Source organism: Gymnoscopelus microlampas (assembly GCF_963454915.1).
Source record: "Gymnoscopelus microlampas genome assembly, chromosome: 13".
Lineage (NCBI taxonomy): Eukaryota > Metazoa > Chordata > Actinopteri > Myctophiformes > Myctophidae > Gymnoscopelus > Gymnoscopelus microlampas.
The window spans coordinates 21,470,455-21,486,885 of record NC_139950.1 but is presented as its reverse complement, the minus strand read 5'-3'; the positions used below and the strand labels follow the sequence as shown (position 1 = coordinate 21,486,885).

At 44.2% G+C, this 16,431-nt stretch overlaps 1 protein-coding gene across 1 annotated transcript in view; it reads left to right on the top strand.

Moving 5' to 3' along the window:
- The window catches only part of inpp5a (inositol polyphosphate-5-phosphatase A), a 176,284-nt gene that overhangs the window by 69,628 nt on the left and 90,225 nt on the right, over positions 1 to 16,431 (top strand). The window contains exons 3-4 of the mRNA XM_084075355.1: positions 69 to 169; positions 608 to 695. Coding sequence (XP_083931481.1) covers positions 69 to 169; positions 608 to 695 — 189 coding nt within the window. The remainder of the gene's footprint in view (positions 1 to 68; positions 170 to 607; positions 696 to 16,431) is intronic.

Below are 16,431 nucleotides of genomic sequence, written 5' to 3'. Positions count from 1 at the left end.
GGCAGATCACAGTTAATTTCCTTCTTCTGACTGACTTATGTAACCTTTCTTTCTCCTCTTCCTCACAGACAGTACATTCGCACAAGCCCCACTTCGTGGCGGTACACTGTCAAGAGGTGGGCGGGAAGAATTACGAGGCGTCCATGGCGCACGTGGACTGTTTTGTCAAGTAAGTAGCCTTTTCGTATGTTATTGACCACTGATGTGGTTGATTTCGCTTGGTTTTACTGTTGTAGAGGTGTCAACTGAGACTATTCCCTAGAAAATGCAGCACCCGCCTGCCTTGTCACCTGTAGCTTTTACTGGTGTCAAAACAGTTGAAAATGAGTGGAGAACTCCCCCCACTGGTGGCATGCTAGTTGTACCGCAGACAAGATGAAGATGAAAAGAGTTATGTTTCCCATATTTTGCAAGGCAGCTTGGATCGGATAATTTGTGTTTCACTTCTTAGAGAGTGGTTTGGTTGTTTTAAGTCGATCGTGTGTAATAACTAAGTTGTCTTGGTAGCAACCACATAGCTGCTCAGTGCTTAATTTGTCATTTCTGCCAACTGTTCGTCTGATAAATCAGTGACTGGACGCGTGCATGTTTGTGTTCTCTCCACCAGAGAGCTTTTGTCCAGTGATGCCATGAAGGAGTACAGCAGAGCCCGTGTCTACCTCGATGAAAACTACAAATCCCAGGAGCATTTCACAGTAAGGGCAATTCCATCAACTTTACAAAGTCTTTAAAGTCTGTGTATGTTCACTGAAGGACTACAAAAATTACCAGTTTTACACAGATATATGTGCGCCATTTTGCTCTGATCTTTTGGCTTAGAACAACACAATGTCCTCTACAGTCAGTTATTGCATGAACTTGATGACGTGTGCAATGAGGGAGCGTGTTCAGAATTCACAAAAGATCTTTGACGGCAAACTGCAGATTGGAGTCACCGACAGCACTTCTACTCTGGAAGAGGCCCAAGTTGACCAACTCCTGCAATAATAGCAGATGGCCACAAGGTGGTGGTACATACTTGGAAATACTCTAGTGTAGCAGTGGATCGCCCTGCTGGCAGCTCATACTGCTTCTTCTGTCTTGATGACCTGGTTGTGGATTAATGAACTTTAAGCCAGTGACTCATATTGTGAGTCACATTGACTCACAATTAGATGAATTACTCTAAAAAAACAAATCAATTTATAGACTTATTTGAATCAATACTTTGGCTTGGGTGCCCACCTAGTTCACGTTAGTTGTTGTGAGTTTACGTGAATCACTTGCCATACAATCTCATAAGTTCTTTTTCAACTCTGGAATCTAAACTGATATTTGGCACTGTCTAATATTGACTTGTTTCTTGCAAATGTTGAAGTTTTTATGGATGCGACCATTACTTAGCCAGCTAGGATGCATAAATCTGAGGCCATTACGCCATTCATGTTTTTTTTATGCGCTACAGCTAAATGTCAGTTATTGCATGTGGCCACTTGGTGGCGCAAGACATTCAGTCTTTGCACCAACTGTACAGAAAGACTTGGTTCTAGGAAATATGGATATTTTCCCTGAACTCGCCCTTAGAGTATTAAATTGGAGTTTTACTTCAGCAGATTAAAATGCAATGCAGACTATAGGCCCGAGAGATGATGATCTCTCCGTTTCCAAGAAGAACTTATGTTGGGAGAGATGGATAGGGGGTGTTGCAGAATAACGTCCATTGACGTGGTCTACTGTAGATATGGACTATGTTACCAATCAGTGTGTGATTGCTGAGCTGTGTCTGTTTTGTCGTAGTTATCACCATGCTACGCTGCACCTCCACAAACCCTCATAAATCACGTCTCCCGCTGACTCACATTTGGTCTTTTCATAAACATATTACAAACACTGGCCTTTACAAAAAATAATTATCTGCCATTTCACATAAGCTGGGATAATATCCCAACATTGCAAACTATTTACTCAGTGCCGTCTTGTCTATAGATTAACCTTTGTTTTGTGTTTCCATTTTCATCAAATAGAGATTGCGGCATGGCTGGTTCTCTTTTGTGAATCAATTGGCGTAAAGGGAAACATCTGATGTGCTTTCTATGATGTGGATATTGAAATCCTGGCAACAGTAAATATGAATAGACTCTCCAGTCTGCCTCGCACAGGACCTGCCATTTAGCTTAGATGACATCACTCATATTTGTTTCCTCAAACTTCGATTTTTACCCCCCCATCCTCCAGGGATAATTGTTTGTTGTCCGCCCTGCCTGTCAATTTTCAGATAATTTAAGTAGAAACGCCATGAATGGCTCCTGAGCTTCCTGTGTGTGTGTGTGTGTGTGTGTGTGTGTGTGTGTGTGTGTGTGTGTGTGTGTGTGTGTGTGTGTGTGTGTGTGTGTGTGTGTGTGTGTGTGTGTGTGTGTGTGTGTGTGTGTGTGTGTGTGTGTGTGTGTGTGTGTGTGTGTGTGTGTGTGTGTGTGTTCTTTTTCTGTCTTTTTTTCTTCTGTGCACCTGTGTATTTCTTTCTGAGTTATGAATGTAGCTACTATATGCAGGAGTTGAGAAGTATACAAGTCAGTTGTTCATTGCCTTTCTACCTTTTGTGTGCCTTTGCGAGCCACTGCTGTCTGTGAAAAAGGGGAATATGGGGTAATATTACTTGAATGACTGTTCAAATATGTGAATTTGGATATTTGAAAGATCCTCTAATTATGTTCTGGTGGTCCTATGATGGAGATTGATAAAGACAGGATGACGTCATGTAGTTTATTCTGATTCCCCCCAGTTCCGTCCCACAGAGCAGTGCGTATACATCATTGCCCGCTCTTGTCAATACAAACAGAATGCCCACGTCTCTAATCAGTGTTAATTTAACCTGGAGAGTGTAAAAGTGGACCTGTAGACAGTACATGGTATGTAACAGTGTATGTAACTGAATGATTGTCTGTATAGCTGATTGTAATAGGCTTTGGCTTACTGTACAACATTCATCCCACGTTCTAAATTCGAACGCATTTGAAACTTGTTTGAAAAATCTATTATTGCGGTTGCCTTGAGCAAGGGCCCAGTCACTGCATTTGGTATCACTATCTAGTAGTGGTACTGGATGTACTGGCTAATTCCCAGGTGTGAAGATGTGTTAAAGATGGTGCTGTAAAAAAGCTTGCATTTTGAGCAGTACCCTTGTAATTAATTTGAAATGCATGCAAATGAATACCCTTGCTTTCCCTTCAGTAACAACAACTTGAGCCCTATTTTATGGCCTTTTGTTACTTTAAAGAGTGAAAAGTTTAATAATAATACCTGGAATTTATATGGTGCTTTTCTAAGTACTTTTAGTACGCTTTTCTAAAGTCGCTTTACATAATTATGTGTGTGGGGGTCGGGGGGGGGGGGGGGGGGGGGATTGAACAACTTTATTAGGAAAAAACTCAGACAAGCACGTAAGCTAAGGTAAAGTGGTTAAAACCTGTCTGTTCGGTTGTGTCTCCATGAAGAGAGGTACCGGCAAGCAGGCCTTCCCCTCTTGTCTTTTGCACAGAGGGTGGGAGGTGTGGTGGGTGGGCAGGGCTGACTGACACGTCCCCCTCTCTCTGTCTCTCTCTCTCTCTCTCTCTCTCTGGCTGAGCCCAGGGCTGGGTGTTTTACAACCCTGTTAAGGTATACAGCAGGTAAAATGTCAATTAGGAAGGACCGCCCTGATAACTCAACTCCCAATCCACTTGTTCCAGGCCATTAATATTTATCATGGGCCTGGCCCTGGGGCTGCCTGCCGTGTCATCGGGAATGATGTGCACTAATGCCTGCCCTTATTACCACTTCCTGCACACACGCATGCTTAGGCTCCCCTATCTGTAAGTGTGTATACACACACACACACACACACACACACACACACACTCTCTCACACTCATTCAGCCTTATCAAGATATTCTCACATGCAGACACCAGTACACGCACGCGCACGCGCACACACACACACACACACACACACACACACACACACACACACTCACACTCACACTCACACTCACAGACACACATTCACAGACACAGAGCCCTCAGTTGTTCCAGGGCATTTTAATGGGAAATTAAAGGCGTCCTGTATGTCTGCGGTCTCCTGGACAGGAAGCAGTGACAGGCAGCAGGGGATAAATCAGACATGGTGGTCTTGACAGGGCAGCGCTGCCTCCTTTTTAACTGTGTGTGTGTGTGTTTTGCCTGCATGTGTTCTCATATCATCCCATGAGATGGTGTATGGTGTCCATCACTGTCCCTGTACAGTAAAATCTGGAATGTTAATTTCACTCTGAAAGTGTAAAAATGGACAGGTCCATTGAGTCGGTGAGTGCACTTTCACTGTGGCACTTCTCAGAGGAGCCCTTTGTTGCACCCTGTCCTGTGGAAGAAAGAGGGATGATGCTATTTTGATTGCCGAAAACGCGATGCACATGTTTGGTCTTGTCAACATCCATTTGCATCAGTGACTATTTGTATGTGCAATAGGCAACTAGATTCTATACCCGAAAGCAGACAGTCTGCTCCATTTGATTAACTACAAGAAACCACAGTCACATTGAACTGACTGGGACTCCTGTCTACTTCCAGTGACGATACATGAGGTCATCTTATTTAGAGCAAATCAGATGAACATAATTGGCCTATATTTAATCCTATGAATATAGTCATTAGGTTGCTGACGAAGGTAAATGGTGATTAAATGTCTGAATTTAGGGTTGAGCCACCATTAGTACACAGACCTCCTTGTGAATCTCAAAGTACTTGAGTTTGATTCCAACTCCCGCCATTTCTTGCATGTCTTCCCTAGGTTTCCTGTCTCTCGTGCCAAAAAGAGAATGATTGATGTTTAATGGTGACGCTTGCTAGTAGCTAACGAATAGGTTTTTTTCATACATTCATCATACCTTCCTGAGATGTCACTGGGGTGTTATATACGGCAGGCTCAGATTTGGATTCTGGGTTGTTCAAAACCAAAATACAGCATTGGGATCACTTTGATAAATTTAGAATACAGAATAAACTTTATTGTCACATCACCGGTTTACAGAAGTGGGTGAAATGTATTTTTGCATAAAGCTCCATCATTTTGTTGTTTTTACAGAAAGGGAGCAGAAGAAAAATGAGAGGGTGGGTTGCAGTGATAGGGAGAGCAGGTTGAAAAAAAATGTAACAAAATTAAATGCATGTCAAAGAGAACACAAAAAAAAAAGATCACGATATCTACAACACATTGGTCGACGTGGCAGCACGTACAGTATGTGGGACATAAGGTGCAAAAAACACAGGGCATATATTTTACAGGTAAAAAAGAGATCCACATGGCAGGTCTACAGGGAAAGTTAAATCCGCTCAGAGGAACATATCCACATGACGAGAGGAAGAAAAGAACAGTCCGTTTCAGTTGACAGGCCAGCCTGGTGGTGATAGGCGGTGATCAGGCCCGGGTGGAAGCTGTTCAGAAATCTGGTGGTCTTGCCCTTGATGATGCGGTAGGCCTCCTTGCCTGGCCACGAGCGTAATAGAGGTGTGAACAGTTTGTGGCCGGGATGGTACATTGATTGATTGATTGAATGCTTTATTAGACAGAAATGCAAACGGCACAAGGTACAGTCACACATTTGGGCTAAAAGGATAACACAAAAAAAGTCCTGGGGACTTGTTTACATTGTGGTCCTATGTATGTGGTTCAATTCATCAACATAGCATAACATGTAACACAAATATAATATCATCAACAAATATAAAACACTATATGTACAGAGTAGAAAGGGGGGGGTGGGGGTGTAGGCAGTGAATGCCATCACCTTTCTATGGGAGAAGGGAGATTTACCTCCCTCTTTGGCCTTCTGAAAGATGGATTTTCAGGCCTGTTTTCAAGGAAGCCAGTGATCCACAGTTTTTAAGGGATGGTGTCAGGGCATTCCAAACTTTGGTGGCAGTGCAGTAGGTGGCAGTGCAGTAGAAAGAGGATTTTTTTACCCATGTTTGTTCTATAGGTGGGTGGTACCAGGTCGTTGTTGTCGCTCCTGGTATCATCCCTTGATGATACAATACCGATCTGTGATCATGGAATTGCCTCAATGTACAAAAGTATTGGCATCAAAATATACTTTGAATACCAAAGTAAAAGTACTAACATTTTCCAAAAATCTACAAGCTCATAACGCGTCACATTGTAGATCGGCTTTTTTCGAATAGTCAAAGTATGGACTTAAGTGGTTAATGTATGCTTTGTATTAATAACATCCGCAAAGTAACAAGTAACTAAAGCTGTCAAATGCTGTAATTGTAGTGGAGTAGAAGTAACAAAAATGGAAAGTAGAGTACCACAATATTGTACTGTGCATTGTAAGCACTTGTACTGTGTAGTACTTGAGTAAATGTACTTACTTACTTTGCACCACTTTTACAGGCTAAGCATGAAACAGCCCCTGGTACACTAATTGCTACAGTGCAGGGGGACATGGGTTGATATTAATGGTCTTAACTAAAAATGTATACATCACACAGCTTAGATAAATGGGAGACCAGACCCGTGCGAACGTAGTGATGTAAAAAACATATCTACCGGTAAGTGTAAGAATTGTGGCCGCAGTGACTAAGATTTAGTGTGTAGTGGAAAAGCTGAAAAGACTGTGAGATCCACATGAGCTTTGATGTGGGATAGCTTTAAAAGTATAAAGGTGATAAAAAAGTTAAACACAGCAATGGAAATCATAATATACTTCAACCTTTTAAAGTTTAAATGGAATCGGTAAGTTAAAGCATGCTGAAGTAACATGATTTCAAACAAGTGAAAGAAAAAAAGGGTTTCAGATGAAAATTACCTATAGACTTTATTGGGTGTTTAAAGTTAAATATTTCAATAACTACAAAACATTTCAAAATGACAGTTGGAAGAAGTCATCTCAAGATAGTCATTTTCACAATTCCATACTGTATGTATTCATATTTTATTTCTTAGCTTGGACATGTCCAGCCAATTGTCCAGCCAATTGTTTCTTTTCTACCTGTTACATTTAATTTTACGTTTTTATTTTCTATCAGTAATAGTTCTGATTTTGAATTTGGTATCTATAAATACCCTGGAATACACTACTACCTTGATACTGCCCAAGCCTACTAACGAGTCACTCCTAAGTGCATGAATCAGACATATTCAATATTTTAGGCAACAGCTTGACGAGGGACTTCTTAATGAGGGAGCAGGTAGTGCGTTAGTGCCATGCTCAAGGACACTTTTGGCAGCATACATGGCTGTTAACGTACTGTACGCGTTAGCCCTAGGGATGGAGCTCGTTAATTTTTATTGATAATCAGGCATGCAAAAGTGTCACTTTTCAGCTACAGTCACCTTTTTGAACCCAAATAGGGCAATTGTGTGACACCTGAACCGAAAGAAAACAACATGTTGTCACCTTTTTCACCTCGGGGCTGTTTGCATGACTGGATAATGAGCACCTTATCGAGCCTGCTTATCGAACCGAGCTTTTATCGAGCCCACTATCGATCTTTTTCTATTATTAAGAAAAAAGACGTGAGGCGAAAAATTCTGAACAGAACCGGTATCTTTTTTTATTGGCCAGTTGTGACAGTGAGTTTGTGGCTGACCACTATCTAAAATTAAATGAAGATGACAAAAGTAAAAAATATTTTTGCCTATCATTAAAACAACCATTCATATAATGTGCAATAAGTGTTAAATGGCTTTATATTATGAATAGTACTGTAATAACTATAAAATCTCCATGTCTCTTCAACTTTTTATAAACAAAAAATGCATAGTTATTTTTTCTATTCTTTTTTCTTTGTTTTAACCAAAATATATCACTTGCACTACATTTTGCTAGGGCCTTCAAATACAGTACTTTTCTAACAGACAGAAGGCAAGTGACCTTTTTACTTTTGGAAAATAATATTGAAGAAACGGTTAATGTGTGTACTGTCGCTTTAAAAGCGCAATGTATACTTCATCGTACGACGGTGTCACGCACCAAACATGGCCGATCTCCAAGCTCACACTGCGTCTGTTCGCACCACGTTGTGAGCTTGTAGATCGGCCATTTTCGGCAACGATAGACTGAGAACGATAGGACGGACAGCGCTGTTTGGCACAACTTGCAGCTATCAATACACTTTTAGACCAACATGTTTGTGCCAGCGTGGGTGATTAGATTTATTTCTTGATCGCCTCTTGTTTTGATAGTTTAGACATGACGTCATGGTGGGCCGCTACACTCGATAACAGGCTCGACAAGCCTAAAGCTTATCGAAAACCGGGTCTCGATAAATTCATGCCCGGGTATATAATGGACCCGGTTTTCGAGCTCCATCCCTAGTTAGCCCTCATGGGAATCAAACCAGTGACCTTTTCCATTTACCGCGTTTTTGTCTCACTTACCATAAGCCACCCTGCCTCAACCCAAGAACCAGTGGACGTTGATGTCGGTGTGTGGTGTGTGGTGTGTGTGTGTATGTGTGTGTGTCTTATCCCATGTTCTAGTAATGGCTGTCCCAGTAGCTGGCAGCAGCATCGTGGGTCTCTGTGGAGGTGAGGGTATAATCCTACTTCAAGCAGCACGCTGTAATGCAATCATCAGAACCCACACTCAGCCACTCTGCTCCGCACCCAGGAATTTATGAACACTTAGTGTCTCTCTGTGCTGACAGGGCCTCAGCGCGCGCACGTGTGTGTGTGTGTGTGTGTGTGTGTCTGTGTGCGTGTGATGTGTGTTTGCTGTATTACTCCCCAGCAATACCTGTCACCCGCGTTTATCACCCGTTTTAACGGCCTCCCATATGGTCACCTCAATCTCCCTTTTAATACTGATACAAAAATGGGTTACATGCAGAGAAGTACGCACAGAATGAGACGGAGAGAGAAGGGAGGGGCGAGGGGGAGAGATGGAGAAAGTAGGGTCATATACGAGGATTGAAATGTTGGTTTTATACATGGAGGTTAAGTGGGAGGGCCAATTCTCTTCTCTACCCCCCCCCCCCTCTCTCTCTCTCTCTCTTCTGCTCCCCCCCTCCTCTTGTGTTCTACGCTGTGATCAACAGGGCTAGAAGGCAGGAGAGGCATAAGCAGGTTTAAAATATTGCAAACAAAATGTTGGAGGGCTCTTATTTCAATATGGTGAGAAGTACAGAGCAGACTGAGGCCATTTGAATGGAGTAGATGTCAGGCCAGTAATATTGTTGGGCCATAACTCTCTCGGGCCATCACTCATGCACTCAGGGGCATGCCCATAAGTGCATACACACACACACACACACACACACAGAGACACTTTGTGACACCGGCGCGCACACACAGAACTACTCAATCGCATGCGTGCACTAACACACACGCGGCATACACACGCCCGGGACAAGTGTTGAGCGACAATCAATGAATCTGCCATCAGACGTGAATTATGAGAGAGAGAACAGGGACTGGCTCTGTGAAAATATTTTGGCTGAAAATGTATATATAATTAATGGGTTGTGTGGAGAGGCAAGGAAATTGATGCATTTATTACAAGGAGCCTAATCTGAGGAAACTGAGCCTAATGGCCTCCTGGCCCGTCCTCACACCGAGCACGTGAACACACACACACCATTTACAGTGCACAAAAACATACACACACACGCGTACCGCCAGCATTTTGAGGTGCACACAGTGATCCACACGCACACACGTGCGTGCATGTCCAGCTCGCCCTCATAAACAGTGCTGCGATAAAGTGCTTGAGTGTGAGTGTGTGTGTGTGTGTGTGTGTGTTGGGATTGGTTCAGTGGCCGGCTGATCTGGCCGGGGAGTAAATCAGTTGTGTCCTAGAGCGAGAGAGAGTTGTGTGTGTGTGTGTGTGTGTGTGTGTGTGTGTGTGTGTGTGTGTGTGTGTGTGTGTGGGGTGGGGGGGTTGTTGTCAGGGGGTGTAGGGTGGGAAGTTGTAGGGTGGGGTAGGGGGGGGGGGGGACTGGGGGGTGTCGGTCGCTGGCCACAGATAATGATGTGATTCCAGAGCTAGGCGGGGCCGAGCACACCTCACCCCACCGTCCATTATGATGTGCGGCCCCCCAGCCACCCGAGGGGGCAGAGTGAAGGTGAGCCTGTCATATCGATCTTTTTAGCGCTAAAATATGAGCCACTTTACTCTGCTCCCCGGCGCAGTGATGTGAAAAATAATAACTCGGACCCAAATTAAAAATATTGATCGCTTAGGGAGGTGTTGAGAGCAAATAAACACCCTCTGAAGGATTTTTATTTCCCTCCGCCTGCCCTCCACCCTTACCCTGCTGCTACCCCTTCTTCCCTCCCCTTCTGCCCCCCCACCCACCCTGCAGAAGGGCTGGGTCAGGGGGACGTCGGCTGGTCAGACTGTAAATACATCTGCCTGTAGCCGGATTTATGCTTAGTTGCACGCTGGTGTTGTGCACTAAAAAAATGCTAAAAACTACAAGCTTACAGCACGTCACAGCGTAACCCGCTGTAAGCTTGGAGATCTGCTTTTTTCAGTGCACGACATCGGGTGCAACAAAGTGTATCTTGTATCTCCATACTTCGACTTTATTGTACAAGAGTGTGCGCAAAAAGTAGGGAAAATAGCCGATCCACAAGCTCCGAACACCCCGCTATGCATCGCTACTTTTGAAACATTTTGAGTGATTAAGTCTGTGCGAGTTTTATATATATTGGACCATTGAAAATTATTAACAAGAGCTTTTGACTTAATAATCCATTGGAATATTTTTTCCCGTTTACTGAAAAGTAACGGTTTTGGACGTACAAGGTTTCCACCCGACAGCGATGATATCGAGCTCTTTTACTCTGTGCTTGGCAGTCCCTCTGTGCACCTGAGAATCATAATAACCCCTACCAGTCTCTTAACTCTCTTTATTGTTCCCAGACGCAAATGAACAAGCCAGGAAGTCACTCCCCTATCTCATCATCCACTCTGGCGCTGATTGATCGGGTCTTAGACTCTATAATCTGACATTAGCCTGGCTCCATTCAGGTACCCCCCTACCCCACCACCCACCCCACCACCCACAGTCATAATTTTTGGCACATCTGAGCCTGACTTTTTTATTTCTCGCCCGTAACGGATGAGCTGACACGGGGCCATCAAACGGGTGGGAAAACAATTGCCACCGGGTTAATTTTATTGCCCGCTCCCATGCATTTGTGAGCGGGTGGGAGGTTTCCTCTGCCCGCGGTCCAGAATGAATGGCCTGCTCCGAGTGGACAGGAATGGGAATGAGAGGGGGGAGGGAGAGCTGGGTTTATGGGTGGATTGAAAGGCCATGCTAGGCACAGGGAACCAGAACCCCCCCCCCCCCCCCCATGCCCCCCATATACACACACACTTCAAATCTAAATTGAAATTCTCCTGACATGCTCAGAATTGGAATTTTGATCTATAAGTGAGGTGATGGTTCCATTTAGTTGATGACGAAAGCTGCCATGTTTCCCGCTCAATTGCGTGTTACTCCCCCCTCCGTCCCCCGCGTACATTTGAAGTGGGTTAATGTCCGCACATGCTAAACAGCGGACACCGGATGTCCCCGAGTCAGAGTCCTAAAACAAACTACTTAGTATATCTAAATGCTGCCGTAATACTTGGCTCCCTCCTGCTTTGCACCACACTATTGATTTGTCTACAAGGACGTTTGCTCTGTTTGGGGAGCCAAGACCTGAATGAATAGATATTTGATGGAGCACAGGGGGAGAGAGAGTAGGAGCTGGAACGCCAGCCGTGTCTCTCTCTCCCTCTCTCTCTCCCTCTCTCTCTCTCTCTCTCTGCTGGTGTGTCAGGGGGGATGAGAGCTAGGCGTCATTGGAGGTGGGGGTTGGAAGAGGGAGGGAGGGAGGGATCACATGCTGCCTGTTGACATCAGTGAGGAGGGACCGCTGGGGCGGCGATGGCGATATCTCCGGTCCTCCAGTCGAGCGGCGTTCCTCCTGGTGAAAGCTAATCTCTGTGCGCTGGCGTCAGGCCCTGTGCGTGTGTGTGTGTGTGTGTGTGTGTGTGTGCATATGCATCTGTGCGCTCAAGCTCTTGGTGTGTAGTGTTGGTGATATAGTACTGGCCAACGGTCCGTCCATACATATTGATTGTCCCTCTCTGCCTCTCGTAGCCCCTTCATTTGCATGGCCCAGCTGACCGGGGCAGTCGCTGGCCATTATATTCCCATTAGCTAATCTCTCATCTTTGATTTCCATAATCCTCCGCCTATTGAGAGGCCTCACAGCTCTCACAGCCCCCCGCGGTCCCTGGAGAAAATAGACGCCACCCCCCCACCCCACCCCACCCCGACACCTTCGTGGTTCTCCACCACACCCACTAAACTAATCTCCCAAAAAATCTGCACAGCCACATGCAACGCACGTAGACATGCGTGTACGCATATGCATACGCACGCTCTCAAAAGCGCATGTGCAATTGTGTGCCTGTGTGTGTCTGAGTTTGTACTCCAGGCATGTGCCCACATGCACACACTACTGGTCACTATGGTATGCTACTCTTTGTTTTTGTCATAGATTACAATTTTTGTTTCATACCAAAAGTTAGATTAGTTATTGGTATCTGCGCAATGACAGATAATATATAGAGGTCATATTATATAAAACATTAGCATCCAAATTCTAGGGTGAACATTCGGCTAAAAGCTGATCTCTAAGATCAAAACGCATCGCAGCACAATGCGTTGTGAGCTTGCAGATCAGCTATCTTTGGGGGGGAAAAAGGAGCGGACCAAGTATAGAGCCCTGCGGAGCCCTGATCGAGTATACTGTAGGGTTTAAGCCATTAAAACCTGGGAATTTTAGATGTTTGCGTTGGCCATTCAAAAATAGCAGATATACAAACTAACAGCGTGGCATGAAGTGACGCGCTGTGAGCTTGTACAACATCTGCTATTTTTTTTTTACATTTTTGAAAGTGTGAGAACTACTGATTTAGAAGCATTTGTAGAATCGGCCTCAGGTCTTAATGGGTTAAGTGGATAAGCTTTGCGTTTTCTTCACAATAGTTGTATGCAACGTGTGCGTGTGTGTGTGTGTGTGTGTGTGTGTGCGTGTGTGCATGCCCATGTGTTCAGCAGTGTTCAGATTAGTGCTAGTGATCTGTGGTGTGGTGTCAGGGGAGGTGTTGTTATACGACTCCTGGCGTCTCTTTAAAGGAGCCTTTATTAACATGAGTGTCAGACCACAGCTTATCTGTCTATGCAACAGATTAAGCCCCGAGGAACATGCTCATATTTCAGCTGCCTCTCAGTCAGTGCTCTCTCAATGCACGTGGGAAATCTTCACAGTAAAGTCCTCGGTTAATTTATCCATTTGTAACTGGATACAGTTGTACAAATACGTTTGTACAGCTGTACACTGTTACACTTTCGGACTTGAATTAACTGATTTCTAACGTTTTTTTCTGCATGTCTGTTGTTAGTGCAGTTCTCTTTTTGAGCTACCGGGTGATCAGATTGGGCTAATGAGGTGATCAATTTGAGTTGATCAAAATACCATTACCATTATTGTGTGATTTTCATAGAGCTTTTGTCCCCCAGATACTCTGAATTTATCCATGAACACATTTTACCATGTGTAGTCTCTCTTTGTGTTGTAATTACCAAGTTTAATAATGTTATGTCGTATAGGCTATGCTCATCCCTGTTATCATTTTATTTATTACTTTATTTTTTACATTTTACAGCGTGTCTAGAGTGGAGACAGACAAACACAAAAATCACCACAGCTTACGTTATAGCAACACAACAAGAATGCAAATGAGTTGTGCTTAGATTTAGTTTAGTGTATCACATCATCTGAAAGTATGAACAGTGTGTGTAAAGTATATACTTGTATGTAGGCCTAGCCCTAGTGCTCTCCTTTGTTCATTTTTTTCCCTTTTTTAAATTTATTTATTTAAAAGAAAAAAAACTGTGAATGCCTATTCCCATATTAGACATTGAAGCTAACACATTGACGTGCAGTTTGTAAAAAAAATTGAGCAGTGTCATTCTTTGGGAGTGGGAGGGTGGTGGATGCAGTGATATGGATTATCTATCTATAGCCAACACGCTCACCTCCCACATTCTTAGTCCCAGGAGCATTCCTCTCTTCCATCCTCTCCTGGAAGAATCATCCAATGGGCCAAATCAAATTGATCTTAATCGCCCTCCCTAGAATTCTCCTGGAGCGACAGTTTCCATTGATCGTGGAGAAGGTCCCCCCCCCCCCGCTCCCTCCGCACAAGAACCCCTGGCCCCCACCGCTCCAAACGAGCTGATAATTAATAAAGGCTGGCTCTACAAACAGTAGTCAACAGACACCATGATGGATAGGACAGCCCTGGACACCAACCAGTGCTACGCCACCATTTGTCCCCCCCCCCCCCTTGCTCTCTCTCTCTCTCTCTGGCCCTCTTTAAGGCCCCTGAGTGTCCATTATCCAGCATCATTAGGAATGCAGAGCAGCACCCACCTTGCTAATTAAATACCCACAGGTTGCCCTTGTTTTTCATAGGGGATGTTTTCTGTCTGCTAACTATTGGCATGCATTTAATAATGCATGGGAGCCAAGTCACTCGGGAAGTCTTTTGGGCTCAACCAAGATACATAAGGAACTAGGCAGTCCATGATAAGTGATATGGATTGCAAAATTGCTATTGCTCATAAAGAAGACATTGTGAGTCAGAAATGATCATTATTGAGATGAATTCCCCTTCATGATATTCGCTGGCAATTCATTCATCATTTGAAACTCATGCTTCATTCTGGTCGCTGAGTTTCACATTATTGGCCGCTTTTCCAGCTACAGTACGACTCAAGCAAATAATTACAGACAAGACTTTAATTATTATCATTACTTCCTGTCATGCATCTAAACAAACGATTAACCCATTGTTGCCCAGTCATCATGGAGCTGTCAAATTCCATTTTCTCAAACTAGCCCCCAATGATGGCGACCAACAAAACTCTGGAATCATTTAAACTAGTTTTTTCTTCCTCTGGTCATGCAAGTTGAGTAGTGACAGACAGGCTGGATCACTGACTGATCCATAGTGTTGTGCTAATGGCTTCCTTTAATCACCACATCCCTAGCGCTCTGTGTCAACACATGACTGGTTAGCTGCTAATTGTGAGATATGGACATTTCCTGACCAGGGGAAAGTGTGTTATCCACACGACGGACTGTGGGACCATGTAGTAGGCAAGTCACCGGTGACCATGTGCGGTGCGTGATTAAGAATATCATTGCTGTCGGGCAGAAACCTTGTATCGCCATATGATCTACTTGCAAATTAATCCCCTACTTCGTCTTATGACAGTGTCGCACAGAAGTACGGAAATAGCCGATCTATAAGCTCACAACGTGTTGCACCGGGACGAGTCGGCCATCAGCTATTTTCTCTATTTTGGAAACATTTTGTGCGTTTTATAATAACAACTGCTTGTACTGTAACTAAGTAATAGCTACATTGAATCCATTGGAACACAGTTTATTTTTTCCATTGCCTGAAAAGTAAATCGTTTTGGACATACGGTACAAGGTTTCCACCCAGCGATGATATGTACCGTAGCATTGAGAGTGTAACAGATTGTGGAAGAGAAATTGAAAAACTGATATAATGTGAATTCGTTGAGTTTTTTTTTCCTTCCGGACTGATGCATAATATTATTAGCTGCTGTCTAGGGAAGGAAGGGGCCTCGGTTTTGTGTTTGCAGGGCCCTCTCTGGGGCCCCTTCTATTGGGTGTAATTGGGGAATGTGGTCTATGAGTAGTGGAGGGTCGCTGGCCATGGGCTTGTGAGCCTGTCTTAATAAGAGCCAACAATGTGATCATTTCATTTCCTTTTCACTTACACACCACCTCACCTCACATGAGAAGGGAAACAAACATTGATCCCCATACACACACACACACACGCTCACAAATACGCGTGCAAGGCAAGGTTAACGTTGGGGACCCCATTTATTTCACTCTAACCATCACAATGACTCTAAATGGCCTTTCAAAAGCAGAGAGAGGAGGGAGAAGAAAATAATCAAATCACACAATTACTGCTGGTCCTCGTTCTATAGTTAAGTGCATTTTTATTGTGTAACTTTTCTCCCCCGTCCCCCTCCTGCCCTCCCTCGATCCCTCCATTTTCCCTGCCTCCTTCAGCAAGCGTTCCCTCCCCTGCCACTTCTCATCTAATATGGCCATAATTGGGTTTGGTTCTACAAAATCAAATTTGGCCAATTGGGTTAGCCTCCTCTGAAATTGGAGAGGTCCCCGGGCTGGCATGGGTGGAGAGTTAATCTGCTTTTGTTAAGCCCTCTTTCTCTTGGCGGCAACAGTGGGCCACGCCAGTTAAAGCATTTGCCTGTCGCTGTGGACACGCTCGTAATTTACCCACCACCTCACCCACCAACCCGTCCCACCTTACCCCAACTATAGGCACTCACCCC